The sequence below is a fragment of the Manis javanica genome, chromosome 12 (genome assembly GCF_040802235.1).
Source record: "Manis javanica isolate MJ-LG chromosome 12, MJ_LKY, whole genome shotgun sequence".
Lineage (NCBI taxonomy): Eukaryota > Metazoa > Chordata > Mammalia > Pholidota > Manidae > Manis > Manis javanica.
The window spans coordinates 56,359,481-56,377,569 of record NC_133167.1 but is presented as its reverse complement, the minus strand read 5'-3'; the positions used below and the strand labels follow the sequence as shown (position 1 = coordinate 56,377,569).

General features: G+C 41.7%; 1 protein-coding gene across 2 annotated transcripts in view; it reads right to left on the bottom strand.

The window, feature by feature from the left end:
* Positions 1-18,089, bottom strand: part of PDE11A (phosphodiesterase 11A) — a 387,045-nt gene that overhangs the window by 72,602 nt on the left and 296,354 nt on the right. For both annotated transcript variants that reach the window (XM_073218656.1, XM_073218657.1), the window contains exon 13: positions 9,241-9,350. In XM_073218656.1, the coding sequence (XP_073074757.1) occupies positions 9,241-9,350 (110 nt within the window). The remainder of the gene's footprint in view (positions 1-9,240; positions 9,351-18,089) is intronic.

Here is an 18,089-nt window from a genome sequence, read left to right as displayed (position 1 = left end):
TCAATAATTAGAACACATCTATTTCCATTTTAAATAAATAAAATGCTACCTGATACTTGAAAGGATTATTTTGAACTACCTTTTTTGTTTATATAGAAACAGCCCACTCTTTAATGATGTCAATTCAGCAAAGTGTTCATTTAAAATGTTCAAGTGTGTTCATTCTTTTGGACTGAGGTCTTGAGCATTTTAAGAGTCAGCAGAGATCCACAGAATCCTGTGGTTTAAAGGGCAGTGATGGGACTCTGGCTAAGGACCCATTCAGGCCCTTGTGTTCTTTCTTGCTCTTGGAAAGGAGTTTAGACATTGAAAGGGCAATCTGGCCTGAATTTGGACAGCCTGAAGGACAGCTGACAGTCTGTGCTGCCAGTGAGAGAGGCAAGGACTGCAATGCAGTGCAACGTGAAGGATTTCAGTCATAAGCTGCCTTCCATCGCCAGTATGAGGCAGCCCAAGATCATGGCCAGTTCAGGGGCTCAGGGGACCTGCGGTCCTTGGAGAGACCCAGGGCTGAGCACACTTTGGGAGAAACAGCAGGGATAGGCTCAGCAGAGATTGCTATGAATAGGATTGGTAAGGAGGGTACTAGATTTTAATCAGGTATGTGTTACTTCTTTAAATCTTGCCTTAATCTATACCATATAATAAATGAAAATTTGTTAAGTTAACCTTAGAAATCAGTGATTAGCTCATGTTTAATGTTACTTACTATTTTCTTTTTTTTTCATAGTGTAAGAATGTGTTTCATTTTTTATTATTTTATTTTTATTATTTTATTTTTTATTTATTTATATTTTTGAGAGGGCATCTCTCATATTTATTGATCAAATGGTTGTTAACAGTTAAAACAATAAAATTCTGTACAGGGGACTCAATGTACAATCATTAATCCACCCAAGCCTAATTCTCATCAGTCTCCAATCTTCTGAAGCACAACGAACAAGTTCTTACATGGTGAACAAATTCTTACACAGTGAATAAATTCTTACATGGTGAACAGTGCAAGGGCAGTCATCACAGAAACTTTCGGTTTTGATCACGCATTATGAACTATAAACAATCAGGTCAAATATGAATATTCGTTTGATTTTATACTTGATTTATATGTGAATCCCACATTTCTCCCTTATTATTATGATTTTTATTATTATTTTATTTTTTTAATAAAATGCTGAAGTGGTAGGTAGATGCAAGATAAAGGTAGAAAACATAGTTTAGTGCTGTAAGAAAGCAAATGTAGATGATCAGGTGTGTGCCTGTAGACTAAGTATTAACCCAAGCTAGACAAGGGCAACAAAACATCCACGGACGCAGAAGATTTCTCTCAAAACAGCGGGGGTGAGGTTCTAAGCCTCACCTCTGTTGATCCCCAATTTCTCACCTGATGGCCCCCCTGCGACTATGCCTGTCTTAGGTTGTTCCTCCCTTGAGGAATCTTACCCGTCTCTGGCTGTTATTTACTATTTTCTAACAGAACTTATTTTTAGCAAAGCACAGTTTTCAAAATGCACACTGTATGCCTTTGTTTTGGCTTTGAAGTTCTAGGATGTTTTATGTGCATATCACATCTGGATGCCTGGCATGGGGGACGTGCTTTAAAAAATTAGCTTCTTGGCTAATAAACTTGTAGTGATACGTCTAGAGATTATTGTCCAGATTGGATGGTTGACAGTAATAATTGTGTTAACATATTTTATAATGTCAATAATAGTAGCTCTCATGAATAAGTATTTATCATGCACTGGACAACATACCAACAACTTAACACATGATTTCATCCAGTCCTGACAACAACCAGGAAATAGGTATTTTTGTCTCACTTTAAAGATGAGGAAACCAAGGCTCTGGAAAGTTATACAACTTTCCTAGGGTCATACAACTAGTAACTACTAGTTCTGGACTGGAACCTGAGCTCTGAAGCTTCTTCTCCTTAAATAATGAGAAAGATAATTACAGCTTACTAGTTCCGATGTTCTGTTCTCTGTCTTTGCCAACGTGGTTGTCATCAGTGAGAGAAGAGTTCCAATTTTAATTCAGAATCATGATAGGAAACTGCCAGCCACTGGCTCAGATTCCTGTGGTTTGTTTCTCTTGCCCAGCCATGCCCGAATACACCTCACTTGCTAGTGTGAATCCTGATTTGCAGAATCAGGATCACTGTGCAAAAAAATACTCTTCCTTTGTCACGCTGGTTTGGCAGACTCCCAAGTGTCCGATCAGCTAGACGATCACAAACCACTTCATATTGTGTTTTGTTAGGATGAGTAGAATGTTTCCTTCCTTAACCAGGAACACCTTACAACAAATACACAGGTGTCTCCTGTGCGGCACCTCTCCTGCTCCCCCAGGGCCAGGTGGCTTCTGAATGCTGCGTTTCAGCTGAACTCTCAAGGTGTTCACACAAATGCAGGCATGTGACTGTCCATGGTGTGAGCAACTTTATCATCAGATTCTGTTCCCTTTTGTAATTCCATCTTTCTTTCTCCCTCAAATAATACTGAATGATTCACAAAAACATGTAGATTTTGCAGCTGAACCACACCAACGCAATGAAAGTGCAGGATGGCACTGTGTTTCATTTGCTCACTGAACAAGTACTGCTGACTGTTAGGACACTAGGCTGCAGGCATGTGGAATACAATGATAAATAGACCTGCCTCTTACCTACAGGAAGCTCACAGTCTCCTGTAACTGTGTGGGAGAGCTCCTCTGACCAGACTTGCATTAACAATGCTTGCCATCTTAGCATTCATACAGTGGAGCATGGACCCTACTTTGAGTTTTCCAGAGTAAAATCATCTAAGCAAAAATGTTTCCATTTCCACACAGACCCTTTATTTTTACTATTAGATTTGGTCTCTGTCAGATTTTCTGATCACACAACCTCTTGGTCCTCTCTTTCTCAGACCCAGGCTCCCTGAGATTGCTGCCTACACTGGTCGTTACAGTCATACATGCTGTGAACCTCTAGGACTGCAAGAGTCTAAAGTCATAAAACTTGATATAAGTAGCAAAAAAGAAAATGTATGTTAGAACAGACTTTATCAAAAAGTATTCTACAGAATATTAGTTCTTTGGAATGTTAAATGGCATTATGGGGAGAAATAAAATGGGTCCCATTGTCAAATACATTTGGGAAATTCTGGGTTTAAGAAGTTAAACTGTTTCTTTGCTGTAGGATTTCCCAGCAGCATCAGTATGTGAAAATACACATGATTCTGCAGGAGGGGAACATAATATGCAATATCAACCAATCTTACTTGACTGTAAAATCAATTTTTAAAAGATGCCATGTCTTTCATGTAATATACTTTCTGTAAAGGGGATAATTCTACTTTTTCATGTAAAATGTGAAAAAAACACAAATCAATCATGTATGGAAAAAACTGACTAACACCATATCATAACAGTTTCATCGTTTATGATAAGTATATCCATCATATAAGCAGTTTCAGGGCACACACACCGTAATGGTGAAAATATTATACATACAACATATGTATGGTGCATGGATAGAGGGGGACAAAAGGTGAGAGGAAGAGGAGATTCCCAAAGCATAGGAATTCCATAAGCAGAGGAATATTTATATGTGGATTATTCATGATGTTTAATATTGATTAGCTTAACTATCCCAACATGCTAAAGTTCTTCATTTTGAGGTAGGCAGCACACCAAGGAGGACTTATTAAAAAGAAAAGTCAAAGTGAAAATTCTGTCCCTACAGGCATTCAGTACTTTGCACAGACACCAAAAATAAGCATGCAAAAGGAAATGTACCTTCATAACCTCTCTAGATGTGTGTATTCTTTGAAAAAGAGGCTTAATGGAAGTGTGCAGCCATGGCTTATGGGAAACTTTACAAAGGAAAACTATGAAAAGTAATCAGGAAATTGAGAACTGCTGGGGGGTGGTGAGGAATGGCAGATCAATGTGCCCCAGTATTTCACTTCTGGGACCTGGCCAAAAGTGACAAGAAGAGTTTTCATTCCTACTAAATGGGTATATAAGAGATTATGCTAGAAATGAATAGAAGAAGTCTCTTAGGAGAATACACTACAAAGCTGCTCGGTACTGATATTTAATCATCAGGGGCAGCTGAAATAGAGAGGGGGACGGGTGGGAAACGCTGTCCCTGGGGAAAACAGGACAAAGGTGTTAACAGAGCGACTGGAAAGCACTGTGGTATAGCTGCCCTCTCTACCTATTGATGATTCATTGCACGCACTCCAATACTTTAAAATTAAGAATAAAATATGAAAATGCAAAGGTTCACTTATCAGAAAGGCTAAGAGAATAAATCATGTTGTGCTATAACTAAAGTCACAACTTTTTATTACAGAGGCATTTTGCATTTTATGTAGTAATTTGTTGCTTGCTAAATGTCTCTTGTTTCTTTATAGCCTTATATATGAAAAAAAGGTAGCATATGCTTTGCCACATAATAATTGGTGCATTTAAATCCCATTGCCAAATCACTTGAAAGACTGGAATTAAACTGAGTACTTTAGGGGAGAGGGCTGTTTGTTATACTTCTTTATTTCTTCCACAATGTCTTGCACATAGAAAGCACTCAAATATAGGGGAATTTAAAAAAATAAGGACATAGATTTCTTCCTAGGGATTTTCTAAACAATGACACACTTACTGAATAAATCTTAGTCTAATAATAAAAAGGTAGTTCCTTCACCATGAAGCGAGAAGGTCTCTCTCAGCATTCATTCTGGAAGGAAATTCTGAGGGTGGGTGGTGGTAGCATTTGATGTCTTAAGTTCAAAAGTGACTTTATTAGGTAGGGGCAGAGCCAGGGGACATCCACGAGCTGGTAAATTGCATACAGATGAGTTTTCTTGAGGAAACATGTCATACCATCTTGGAATAGGCAGATTTGATCAATTGATATGGAGACAGAAACATTATTGAAATCTAATATCAGCGACTTAATATCTATTTCATATGTGTCAAAGTTATCCCATCTTATGTAAGTCACTTGAGATTTGGGAACCTGTTTTTATTTTTGTAAAATTAAGGTACTGAAAAACACGACTCCCAAGGTGTAGCTCAATTATTTGATTTTTATGACTCCATATCTTGATTTTCTGGATTAAAATATATTTTAGTTTTCCAGAGCTCACATATATGACAAGTCAGGCAATAAACTGGAAGTTCAAGGGCTCAAAATAAATGTCACAAAGTCATGAAATCAGTATGATGCAGTGTAAAGAATGACTTTTAGAATCAGACGGCCCAGGTCCAAACACTGCTCTGGCACATTCTGGATGTATGAATTTGGACAAGTTATTTTTCTGAGGCTCGGTTCCTCCTGTAAAATAGAGATAGAAATACCTACCCTACAGGGGAATTGGTGAGCTTGAAATAGTAAACAACAAACCAATTGTAGTTCTTCTCAGGGACTGTTAGTTGCAAAAAACAGAAATAAATTAGAACCAGCTTTACTAAAAAAAGGTTGATAGCATTTTAGCAACCAGGAATTCTGAGGAAGCTCAATTATTATGAGTGTGGGTGGGCCGCCTGGAAACAAGAGTAGAGGGATGTGGGAAGCCAGGGATCAAGTCCGGTCTTTTTTCTGTCTTTCCCTTGCACAGTCTCTTCTTTCTGCTACTCTCTGAATACCTATTTCTTTCTCTTCTCTCTGTGGATTCACTTTCTTGTTCCTCTGATCCACTTGGGATGTGGTCACCAGCCCTCTCCTAAAATGGGTCCCAAACCTCTGTGGGTCTGCAGCATGACCCACATAACTGAGTCAATATCATGGTAATCCAACTCCAGATTCCTAGGGGATAAACTGTGACTAGCTGGGTTTTGATTAGGTGTGTACTCTTGGTCCAGAGAGCTGAGAGGTCAACTGGAGAGATGGGCTGCCTCTTAGTGTGACACATGGGCCTTCTGGGGAGGGGACTTTGGTGTTAGAGTACAAGTATTGTGCACTTGATTTTAAAAGAATCTACACGGTGTTTACTCCTGTTCTGTAGACACAATTCCCACATGTATGTTTTCTTGAGTGGCAGAATGGTGGGGGGCTGGAGAAAGGTGCTGGAGGAAGATGCACTGACAGTGATGCACTAGGCCTAACAAAGAGATGCTCATAGGCACTCAAACATAAGGAATTGTCAGTCCCTGTAAGGAAAATACAGTTTATACTTCAGTAGGTCCCAGGTTACATTAAGTCTATGTGTATAAAAGCTATGTTTTATAATAATCTATAAAAGGTGACATTTGTTTCAGAAATCAGGAAACTTTATTGATAAGCCATATTAAAATAGTTAAAATCTCCTCCATTCATGCATTCATCATTCATTCATTCATTTAGCAAGCATTAATTGTGTGTTTATTATGCTCGTGGTACTTGTTATACATCATGGTACTCATGAAAATGGGGAGACCCACCTGTAAATCAGCAATTAGGAAGGAGCGAGATGCACACTTTTGAAAAAGCATAGCCAGGGCATTATGTGGGCCCAGGAAATTGACAAGGGAGGCACCCTAGGGACAGACCCTTGAGATGGTGCTTTCAGAGGCATTTTGGGGAAAAAAGGAGAGGAATGGCATTCCAGAGCTGGGGAACAGAGAGGAGTGAACTATCCATACTCCACTGAGCACAAGATAGGTCTTTGTGTCTGGAACCTACACACATGGGTGGGCTGGGGGTGGGAGGAGTGGGTGCAGGGCCAGAGAAATGGGCAGGAGCCTGATTGGAAAGGGCCTTTAGGTGCTGCGCTAAGGGATCTGAGCATCATCCTGAAAGTCACAGGAGGCAGTGACTGTCCTACACAGGGTGTGACCTGATCAGCTTAATAATTACAGATTATTCTGGAGTGCCATGGGGTAAAATGGGAAGAGTAACGTTGGGCTGCTCTAGCGATCCAGGAGAGATGCAGAGGACTAGCCGTTACTGCTGTGAGTGCGGAGATGACAACTTTGAAGGATGCTAGGGAGGGAATCTGGGTGACTTGTAGATTTTGGGTGGTGCCCTTGATTGTAGAGAACATGAGAACAGAGGACAGGCTTAAAGGGAAACGCTGAGACTGAGGGGCCTGTGGGACTCAAAAAAGAGGCTCTCCTCAAGCAGCTGAATAAATGTCTGGAGATAAGCAGAGAATCATGGTTCAGCGACAAGGGTGCAGGTCTGAGCAGCAGATAGGCAGAGGCCCCGCATGAAGGGTCCTGAACAGCAGGAGGGGCCTGGGAGGGAGCGTCACCAGTGAAGTGCAACGGGACAGAGGCCTTGAGGCAAACTGAGAGGAAAGGCTAGAAAGTCGATGAAAGCCCTTTGAACTGCAGGATGTCTGGGAGACAAAGGGAGAGAGAGGGTTCCAAGGAGGGAGTGGCAGTGTGTCTCAGGGCCAGGAGGGTCAAGAAAGAAGGACAAGAAAAGCGGGTGTCCAGCAGCTTTGGGAAAAGGGGCCATTGGTGGCATTACTGGTGAGGTGGAACTAGAAGCCACGTGCGGGGCCAGGGGCTGCGCAAGTGAAGACAGTGAATGGGTCACTTCCCCAGAAGACTGACTAGAAAAGAAAGAAGAGAAATAAAGCAGAGCTGGAGAGGAAGTGGGGATTGAGGTGGGCTTTCTCAAGATGCGGCAGGATTGTTCATGTTAATAGGACGCGGAGAGCTGGTAGAAAGGGGAAGGAAGATACAGGGCAAAGAGGAAGATGGATGGAGCGCCGTCCCCAAGAGGGGGTGATGAGGGCGTCCAGAGCAGAGGTGGAGGGATCAGCCCCAGACCAGGAGGAGGAGAGGATGGGGCCCTACAGACAAGTCTGTCTGTGGCAGGGGAGGAAATTGAGGGAGTTCTCGATTGATGGCCTCAATTTTCTGGGTGAAGGAAGAGGCAAGGTGATCTGCAGAGCAGAGCGGGGGAGGTGGTAGAGGGGTGGCGGTTCAGGAGAATGTTTGGTATACACAGCTTCTAACAGCAATGGGAGACAGAGCTGGCTAGGAACACAGAAGGATTGGTGGGGAGTACAGAGCACGTAGGTGGAGAATTGGGAGAACAATTCTGGTGTGTCTCAAACTCTCACAGCTGCGACATTTTCTCCCAAAGCCTTCATAAGTCTAGGCAGAGTAGCAAGAAATTGAATTGTTAGATTGAACCAGGGCTGAGGATTTGCAGAGTGCATGTTAACTGAAAGTTAAGAGGGGCTGAAAAACTGCAGGATATTGGGAAGAGAGGGTTGAAGTCCTGGGCTGTTGGACCCAGGATGGATAGAGAAGGACACAAAATCAAATTTGTTTGCAAGGGGCCAGGACTCCAGGGCCTCAGTGGGCCAGTGCTTGGGGGAATAAAAAGAGGGGCGAACTGTTCATACAAAGTGGGTTGTATATGTTCAGCCTATGGAGGTACAACTGTTTTGGGGGCTTTGAAATCCATCATCTGACAGTTAACCTTACCTCTTTGTTGAAGCCTTCCTTAACTTCTCCATCACCAAAATTTTCTCTCTAGCCTCTGAGCTCACATATCATTTTGTTTGCAGACAGGTAATGGAAAGAATATTAAAACTGGATCCTCAATATATGAGTCAGGAGATCTGGTTTTCGTTCTTACTTTCAGCACCTATGAATTCTATGGCCTTGGCCTCCGTGGGGGCCACAGAGCAATAGCTATCTTGACCAGTCCAACTTGCTTAGGGACAGATTATTCTGTCTGTGCACATTATGTGCCTACACACCCCCAAAACCAGCGTAATTCCTTTGTCTGTTTCCCACTTTTGTGTGGGAGGAGAGATGAGAGGGGCAGAAACCCTTCCTCCAGTCCGTCTGCCTCAGTGCAGTTTATACAGTACCTAACACCAAAGGAAGCTGGAAGGGAGTCTATTGGGGAAAAAAGAGATATTTTGCTTCATAAAATTTCCTAAGACCACTTTTATTTTAATAGTCTCAAAAGCAGATTTTGAGAGCAGCAAGTTCAAGAAGCTTATAATGCCACAAAGGCAAATGTTCTGGAAGGAAAAAAAAAAAGGCCCTTTACAATCTGAGCTCTGTTATCTGACTGAGGTCAACAGAGACAGGCCAAATCAACAAGCATGACATGAAGGGCAAATTTGCAATTAAAAGAAGAATAGGGAATTATAAAGATGGATGGGCCGCATGACGTGCACACCCACGTCTGCGTGGCCTTGGCCTCAGACGCGAGAAATTAATGCTTTACTCTTTAGCACTCCTCACCTTTGGCTCTGAGCAGAAAGGCAAATGCATTAGAATAACAGCGGTTAGAACACTTACTTGGCTTGGAAAGCATTGTTGGTCCCCCGGTGGTCGAGGTCATGACACAGACATCCCACAATCACCGCTAAGGTCTCCACCTCCGTCAGGATCTCCTGAAACCCGGCAGTCTGGGAAGAAGGGAAAATGGCAACAGTGGCTGCTCGGAGCTGGGAGGATGGATAAGGTTCGTCTGCTGAGCCAACAGTCAGCTGTTTTCATACCCACATCATTTAAGGGAATGATTAACTGCCACCCACCTCGATGGCAGTGAGTCGGGTGGTCAGTTGTACACCCGGCCCCCCGCCGTGATGGATTAGCTTGCTGTCACAGCGGCCCTTGCTGGCACGCCAGGACAGAGTTCAGACTATTTTGTTCCCTTTTTAGAGAGGAGGCTGCACTATCCGACACAGTGACAGTTTGGCAAAGGCCCAGAGAAAAATGTGTTTTGTATTTCTATGTTTCAACGATGAGCATCCAGTGGTAGGAGGAGATAAGTAGACATGAATTTAAACTGAATGCCATATATCCAACAGATGCCACTCAAATGAAAGCTGGCAAAAGAAAACACCTTTTTTTCTATATTAAAATAAGCAACTTATTAGTCCTCAAATGGGTACATGACAATATTCTAGAAGTTATCTTGTAAACACCTTGATGCATACTAGTTTAGAGGACAGGTTAAATTTATGTAGATAAATTAGAATTTATCTGTCTTGAAAACTAGAATTTGGCAGGGGATTAGGCAACTCAGATTGAGGATCAGGTGGAGTATTTCATCACATGGAATTCTTCTTTTTATTATCCTCGGGTCTCTTGCTTGTGAACTGCAGGGCCCCGCATGCTACCTCGCCGCGGCCGTATGATATAATTCTGTGACAAGGAGCAGCAACGCTCTATGGTTCCTGCTATGGTCCCATTAATTTAGAAGAGGAAGTGAGCCTCTGGAAAAGCCAGGCCTGGGCATTTTCTTGACCCAAAGCCTTTATGTCTCCCCCTTTTACTTTCTAAGTCTCCCATTTCATTACTTATTAAAATCTTCATCATAGGGCAGGACAAGGGGAAAGGTAGGGTTCAGATTGCCTCTATTTTCACACGTGTTTTCTTCCCAAACCTAGGATTGCTAGCTAATTACCTCTAAGACACTTCTCTGAGAGCAATGAAAACTTTGTTTTTTAATAAATTATGTTTTTATTGCAGAAATAACTGAATATGTTTATGTGTTGAAAATTTTACTTTTTAAAATTGAGTTGGGTCCACGGCTATATTTATAAATACATATAATTTCATTTGCTTAGCAAACGGGAATGTTAAATTGTTGGGATGCGGGGAGGGCAGAAATGGAATAGCCCACATTGAACCTGGGTATGCCCCTTCATTTAAAAATTTGGAGTTGGCTGTTGGTTTTAAGTTAACTTTATTTCACTTAAAGTATCACCTGCAATAGTTAAAACAAAACAAAAAATCAAATCCTAGTGAGAGACTTAGAACCAAAGACAGTAGTCTCCCATCCTTCCCCTTTCCTGATTCCTAAAGGCAACTACTTTCCATTTTCATCTTGACCCAATTTCTAGGTTATTTTCTATCATATTTCTATGTAGTATGCACATATTATCAGCACTTGGTTATTTTTCAAGTATTTATGGAGCCCTTTCTACATGCTGGCCACTGTCCTAAGAGATTTACAACTGCTGAACTTCAATCATCATCCCAACAGCCCTGTGAGGTAAGGACTGTTATCATCCCCAGGCGTGGATGAGGAAACTGAGGCACAGAGAAGCTAAGCTATGTGCCCAAGTTCTCACAGCTAGTGAGTGGCAGGCCGGCAGACTTCCCCCAGCATGCTGGTGCCAGAGTTTGCCCTTAAGCACTGGTGTCTTGTGACAGGTGAGAATTTATCTTCTCATCCACCCTTTCTTCCCTTCATGCACACCAGCAACGCAATCCAGATACAGTGTTTTCCTGATTATGACTCAGGAAATACTATTCACTGTTGAGTTAACGAATATCCAATGATTGTCTCCTTTCTTATGGAAAAGTTTTTTTTTCCTGGAGTTAAGATGTCTTTGAACATCTCAGTCTTCTCTGAGTCTTCTCACATCCTGTACAACTCTTCAAACAGCCCACCACTTATTCGACCCCTTCCTGTCCTGGGCACCCCTGCGATGCCAGGTCCTGGCTTCCCGGCTGCCAGCTGTCCTCCGCCAGGGTCGATCGCCCATCTCCTGCACCCCACACCTCTCTCTTTCCTCATTTAGGCCCTCATTCTGTGGGGGCACATCTGCCAGTGGCTTCATGAGAAAGGTGTGAAGTTTTTTAACACTGTGGGGAAAGGGTTCTTCTTTCTTTTTTTTTTGAGGCTTTGCGTGACTGCACATCTTTATTCTATTCTCCTACTCAATCTGCTCATTTGGAAGCTGCCTAACAATTCCAGGTTACACTTTCACTCAGAATTTTCAAAGACTATTCTACTGTTCATAGTCTAATTTCTGAAGTTGTTCTTGAGATGTATATACCATTTTTACTCCTGATGTTCTTGATTTTCTCTCTTGGAGCCCCTCTCTAGCCCTGGGGCTTGGCAAGTCCACAAAGACATGCTTCAGTTTGGGGCTCTCTCCCCAGATCTGGGGCTCTCTCCCCAGCATCTTACCTGGTACACCTTTCACACTGGATGCACATTTTCTTTGGTATGCTTCTGCAATCTTTAAAAAAAAAAATTCCTCTTCACTCTTTTTTCTGTCCTCCTTGAATGGGACACCAGTGGTCCAGTTGCACTTTGGGCTTCTTGTATGACTTCTTTATTTTCTTGTCTCTTCTTTCCCATTGTCTATAATGACTCTTCCCCTCTCGCTTTTCAGGAGTAATAATATTTTTAATTCATAGGCATTTTCTTGACTGTTGCTCCTTTCCTAAATAGCTACTCTTTTCTTGTGGCTGCATTATCTTTTCTTTTTGAAAATATAATGATAATTCCTGCGAAATTCTCCTCTGCTCCCTGACCGCTGGTTTCTTTGGAGCTCCTTTTCTCTGTGTTTCATGGTTTCCCTCACATGTCTGATATCCTTGCTCATCTACTTGTGTAAGAACAAAGCCCTACATGTTTGCCACATGGCAGTGTGTGGAGCGCATGTCTGTACATTGCTGGACCTTACCACAGGGTGAGCAAATGGCCTGCTGGTCTTCTGCTGGAGATCTCCAAACATCAGTACGTAAACTCATTGCCCCTGGATTTTCCAATCGCTTGCATGGAATGGCATAAACAGGGGTGTTGGCATTCTGAGAAAAGAGAACTGTAGCTTCTCGCCTTTGAGAATTAGATTTTCGCTTAATTCTTTTATTTTCAGGGTATACCTAACTTTCCTTTTGTTGGTGTCCCCAAGTCTGCAGTTCAGTTTCTCCAGCACATACTCTGGTTTCTACATGGCTGAAGGGCAGAGTAGCATGGGGAGGCAATGGCAACTTGGGGACTCAATGTTTTCATCCCCCGACTCACCCCATTTTGTGGCACCTGAAGCCACAGTTTCCGAGCCCAGGTAGGTGAGGGGTGGGTGGGCGGGGTGTTTGCATGTGGACTGTGTCCTCCACCCCTCACCCTGAAGGCACTGGGTGCTTGGGCGGGTCCTTCCTTTCGTCCACTAAGCTGTGAACCATCCTCCGTCCACTTTCTGCCTTCATATATTATGGTTCCATAAGAATGAGTTTGTGTCTATTCCTTCTTTGTCACTTTGGAGTGATTTTTCAAAGGAGAAGGGGACCTTTATCTGTCATCTGTGTCATCTTGAAGCTGTAAGTCAGTCTTGTTGGGTTTGGATCTTGCTAATAGTGAGTAAATCCTGGATTTGTCAAATATGAAATGATTATCCACCATATTGTGGACATCAGTGTTGTAAGCAACAATGAAACTGCACTGAAATTTAGAGAGATTTTGCCTGGGAAAAAGTCACTGATTAGAACTGGCTGATGAACTAGAATGGTAAGAATAGGGATGCCATAATGGTAAAGTAAGGTAATTCGACTAGAAATTAAACGAAAAGTTAAAATCAAATGGCACCGAATATATTCAAGATCAAAACCCTGAGTTATTTTTAAGCCATCAGTCATCACCTGTTAAATAACATGATGGACATATTTTATTATAATGCTCTATGCAGCAAACTTCTCCCATGCCCCTCCTTGGAAATCCAGCATCTAGCTCTTAAACTGTATCAGGAATGGATACCTTTGAGAATTGGATGAAAGTCACAGACCCTTTTCCCAGAAACTATTCCATCATTTTATGGTGTTCAAAGACCATGAAACTCACCACCAGATCTTCAGAATCAAGAATCCCTGAAGTACAGCACCCAGTCACACAAAACACATTTACCTCTCTCGACAGTGACACCTGAGTTAGTGAAGCAGCACCTATCTCCTGACTGTGATTTAAAGCTGTCTGGTAAATGGTTTTTGAGAATTGTCAGGCCTGAAAAGTGTCCCCTGCCACTTAGTGTCAGTTTATCCCTCCCCCACACTAATCCATCTTCTGTCTAGTCTGGCCAACTCGGACCCACACTCAGCCCGTTGAGGAAAAAAGCCAACTGCCTATTGAAAGCCATAGAGTTTCAAAAGAGAAAACAGTGGCAGCAGGAAGTAAATTTTAGTGCATTTATCCCATGCTTGACTCTATTTATTCTTTATTTTCAAATAAAATTATACATTTTCTGTCCCTGATCCAATAATTAAGGGTTCTGTTGACATTTACGTTAATATATCTTCTCACCTATATCCCCTCATCGTCCATATCAGAAACATAAAGCAGTGACTACAATATATCCAAGTAAAGAGAGAGTCAAAGCATACAGATCTAGTTTCCACATCACCCTCTCCAGAAAAGCCATGATCAGCCTCTGAGCAGGCTTCCAACGGCAGTCCTTCGTTGGGCTAAAATGTATGCTGGGATTATGTTCCCCTAGCCACTGCAACATAAAATTGCTGAAACGCCAGAAAGACACAAGCAGTAAGACTGATTGAGACGGTATCTTAGACCACCCAGTGATTCCTATCATCTGGGCAACATGACATTTAAACATCCTTTCAAAGTTGGTCATGAACCACACTAGGGAGTGGAGGGCTACCACCGCCAGGGAAAGATGGCTGTGGTTTGGGGCCCTGTAGAATCCAAACATGCACACAAAGCAACAGCTGTAACAACATCGGTAGATGGTGCTACAGAGACTTTGTTTATTTAACAGGTGTCATTAAGTGCTTATCATGTACCAAGCAACTGGTATATCTGAGAGAAGAGGCTGGAGATAATACTCATCATTAACACTTCTGTGGTGCTTAGTATTGTAAATACTTCAAATGCATTAATTCATATAATCCTTACAATATCCTCCTGAGGAATATACCATTCCTATGTTCTCCATTTTATAGATGAGGATATTGAGGCACTAGACTCTACAGCTAGACTGTAACAGAGGTGGGATGAAAGCCCAGGCAAGCTATGTTCTCGCCCTCTGTGCTAGTCAGCTGCTGAGTGAGGATGCAGCTGTTCCTATGCAGCTTTGAACTACTCTCCTGATGAGAGTGTTTGATAACAGGGCTGTCAAGAATCACTGGTGTGTCTCTTATTCCATGAAGAGTGTTACTCTTGCAATAGTAAGAGGTTGATATTGCAGAGCCACTGGACATCTGGAGCCTAAACATAGCTCTCATGCTTCAAGATGTAACTGATAATAAACAGTGATTCACAAATGAGGTTTAGAGAGAAAATAAAGACACAATGGTTTGCATGTAACATACCAACTTCATAAAATGTCTCAATGTACTGATACACTGTCAGGACGTACATAAAAATGTTACCAGTTGTTGGATCATAGGTGATTTAAATCTTTTTCCTTTGTGTCCAAAATTTCCTAAAGAACATTTATTCATTAGAATATGTGTATGTGTGTATAACTTTTTTTTAAGAATAATCCCATATTTTATCAAAATGTCCTGGCTTGGAATAAAATAGTAACATTCTGGAAAGTGTCCATTCATTCATTTATTCATTAAGCAAACATTTATTAAGCATTTACTCTGTTCCAGGCACTGGGAACTGAGCGCGGAGGAAGACAGGCATGATTCTGGCCCTTGTTAAATGTTTGGTCCAGTCATGCCACGTGCCAACTAAAGCAGTGCCGTGGAGCAAGCATCCTTTTATAGCGAGAAACTTTCACAACATTGGTTGCGTTTTGTGGAATAAAGCAATGGTGGGAGTGGCCAGTGGCTCCTGCTTTGTTTCTGAAGATGCATCATTGAACACATGCCCCTTGACATACACGCAGTTCTGGCAGGGAATCGCAGAGTGAAGCCAAATTTTCTGCATTCACATTTCTTTTTGAACTCAGCTGTTGGAGGTACCCAATGGTAAGGGATTTCCCAAGTTCATCCTGTTGATTCCAAGATCTGGCAGATGGCAGACTCCGAGGGAAGAAATCCAACGATTTATTAGAAATTCCAGATGGTCACAACAATCCCAGACTAAAGGTTCTTGGTTCCGAACACTCTTCCATGGATGCTGACAGCCAAGCACTGCAGCAGAGCCTCCAGGGGGTTGGCTCTGGTTGAGAGGGAGTGTGACGGGTGTCAGTAGTTGCTCTTTCTCTTTCTTGCTCTTCTGGTTAAGAGCAATGAGGGCTGCTCAGACCATTACAAGGGGTTTGAAGAACATGGCTTTGCAATGAAGTGCCTTCTCCGGAGGAATCAGCATACCAGATCCCTGATCTGTGTCACATCTCAACTCGTCTACAGGTGACTTCAACTGGGAGTTATCTGGGGTCTTTATTTGGTTCATTATTAAAATCAAGTTTATTTTAGCCGAAGAGTGCTCTTTAAGGGTTTCATTGTATATGCCACACACAAGCTGCTCATGTCTACCTGTGAAACTTAGATCTCCCAACAAGACCACAGGTTCTCTGAGAAGAATGCCTTCAGTCACTCTCCCAGTTCATCACATGCCCCAGCTGCAGGTGAGAGATTTGTTAAGGTGCATGTTTGGGCTTCACAGGCATATATAGCAAGCCTATAATAGAGTTTTGGGAACTCTATTTTGTTTGCTTCAGGATGGAATGGCCACCTCTAAACACATAAATCCAAGGGGCAGGCTGATGGGTATCAACTGATTCAATATACTCTTCAGCGCTGATTCTAGGCAGAGGACTTTTTCAGGCTCTATGCTGGGGGCAGATTCTAATTGCTTCTCAAGAACAAATTTTAACTACTTGATCAAAATTTAACTAATCTTCCCTCCTTTTTAAAAGGACCCTATCTTCTCCAACTGGTGAGAGTGTGACGAAAGCACAAGGGGGAGAAGAAGAGGTACTCACAACCACAATACTCTGCTGGGAGAAACACCCTACTGGACAAGGCAGAGCACCTGGAGGTAATGGTCGTGGCCCCTCAGTGTTCACAGCAATGTTTGTCTGCAGTATTTGGATCTGCTTTGTGGAAACAAGGCACTTCAGCCCCATTTTGAGGTCCAGGGAGCAGGACCTCTCAAATGTTAGGGGATCACTGTATATGGCACCATATTTACATGTCTCTTTCACCCAAGTACGCAATGCAACGCAAACCAGTTGTACTTTGTCTAATTATTCATGAGAGTGGGAAAGTTTTGATCAAGTTTGGTCCTCTTTCTTCTCAAGATGAATTTAGCCAAATGTTGATTTAAGTCTACAATGATCCCTACCCTACTGAGCTCAGAGTTGGGAAGACCTTATAGTCTACATTTAAATACTTTCTTTTATAATTAGAAGCTTCTGAAAATACTTACGATCAAATCATAGAACCTAAGTCATATTTTGGATATACTTGACTTTCAGACTCAAGTAATATTGCCAATGTTTGCCCATGTAAGTCTCAGAAAGGCAAGGCAGCAAGACTTAGTGGTCTGTGCGGTACAAGTAAAATATATGCATCAGAGCAAATGTTTGATGCATGAATGAAAACCTGGGTTGATTTTAATAAATTTTATACAGTTATTTTTAACCCACTTCCAAGACTTAATTTTTAACCTAATTATTGTCATAATTTTTAAAAAATTATTTATTTTGGAAGGTTAAAAGCATACAGAAAGTAGAATCCTGTAATGAATCCCCATGTATTCATTACTTAACTTCAACAGGATCCATGTTTTGCCAGTATTGTTTCATCTGTCTCTTCACATGCATTATTTGGTTTGTTTGCTAGAGTATTTCAAAGCAAACCTCTGGCAACTATCAACACTCTTTATATTATTCTCAGGAAGTCCTGATGTGGTCAAATAAAAAATAGTCCAAATACCTCTGCTGTCATATTTTGATAAAATGGGCAAAAAGGTATACAAATGGCATGAGGAAATGTTCAGAGTAAGCACCTTAATAAGATTTGAACAAAATTGAGATTTCTACTTCCATTTAGATAAGGCAATAAACACAGCTGTATCTATGTAGCGCACATACTTTATTTCAGAAAGAAATGAAAAACCGTATTTGATTCTTAAGGGCTTAGCTTTCCATACTAAGAGTATATGTGCTTTGTGGGTTTTTTGAGGACAAAGATAGCATGCTTTGTTCATTTTTGGAATACAGCTTATATTTTATGACAAATTACAAGTGAAATGAATATAAAATGACATGTGGTTTGTGAGCATAGAAAATGAGGCACATCACTTGGTGAACATTAATTGTGCAGAGACAGACCTTTTCAAGCACCATGAGAGGCCAGGTTGATGAATTTCAAGAACATGAGGCCTCTTCAATGCTTACCCAAATTTTTATTAGCCATCATTGAGCCAAAATTAAACATGAGACTCATGCAAAATTAAAACTTTTTAAAGTTCCCAAGTTGACACCCTTGAGTGCCAG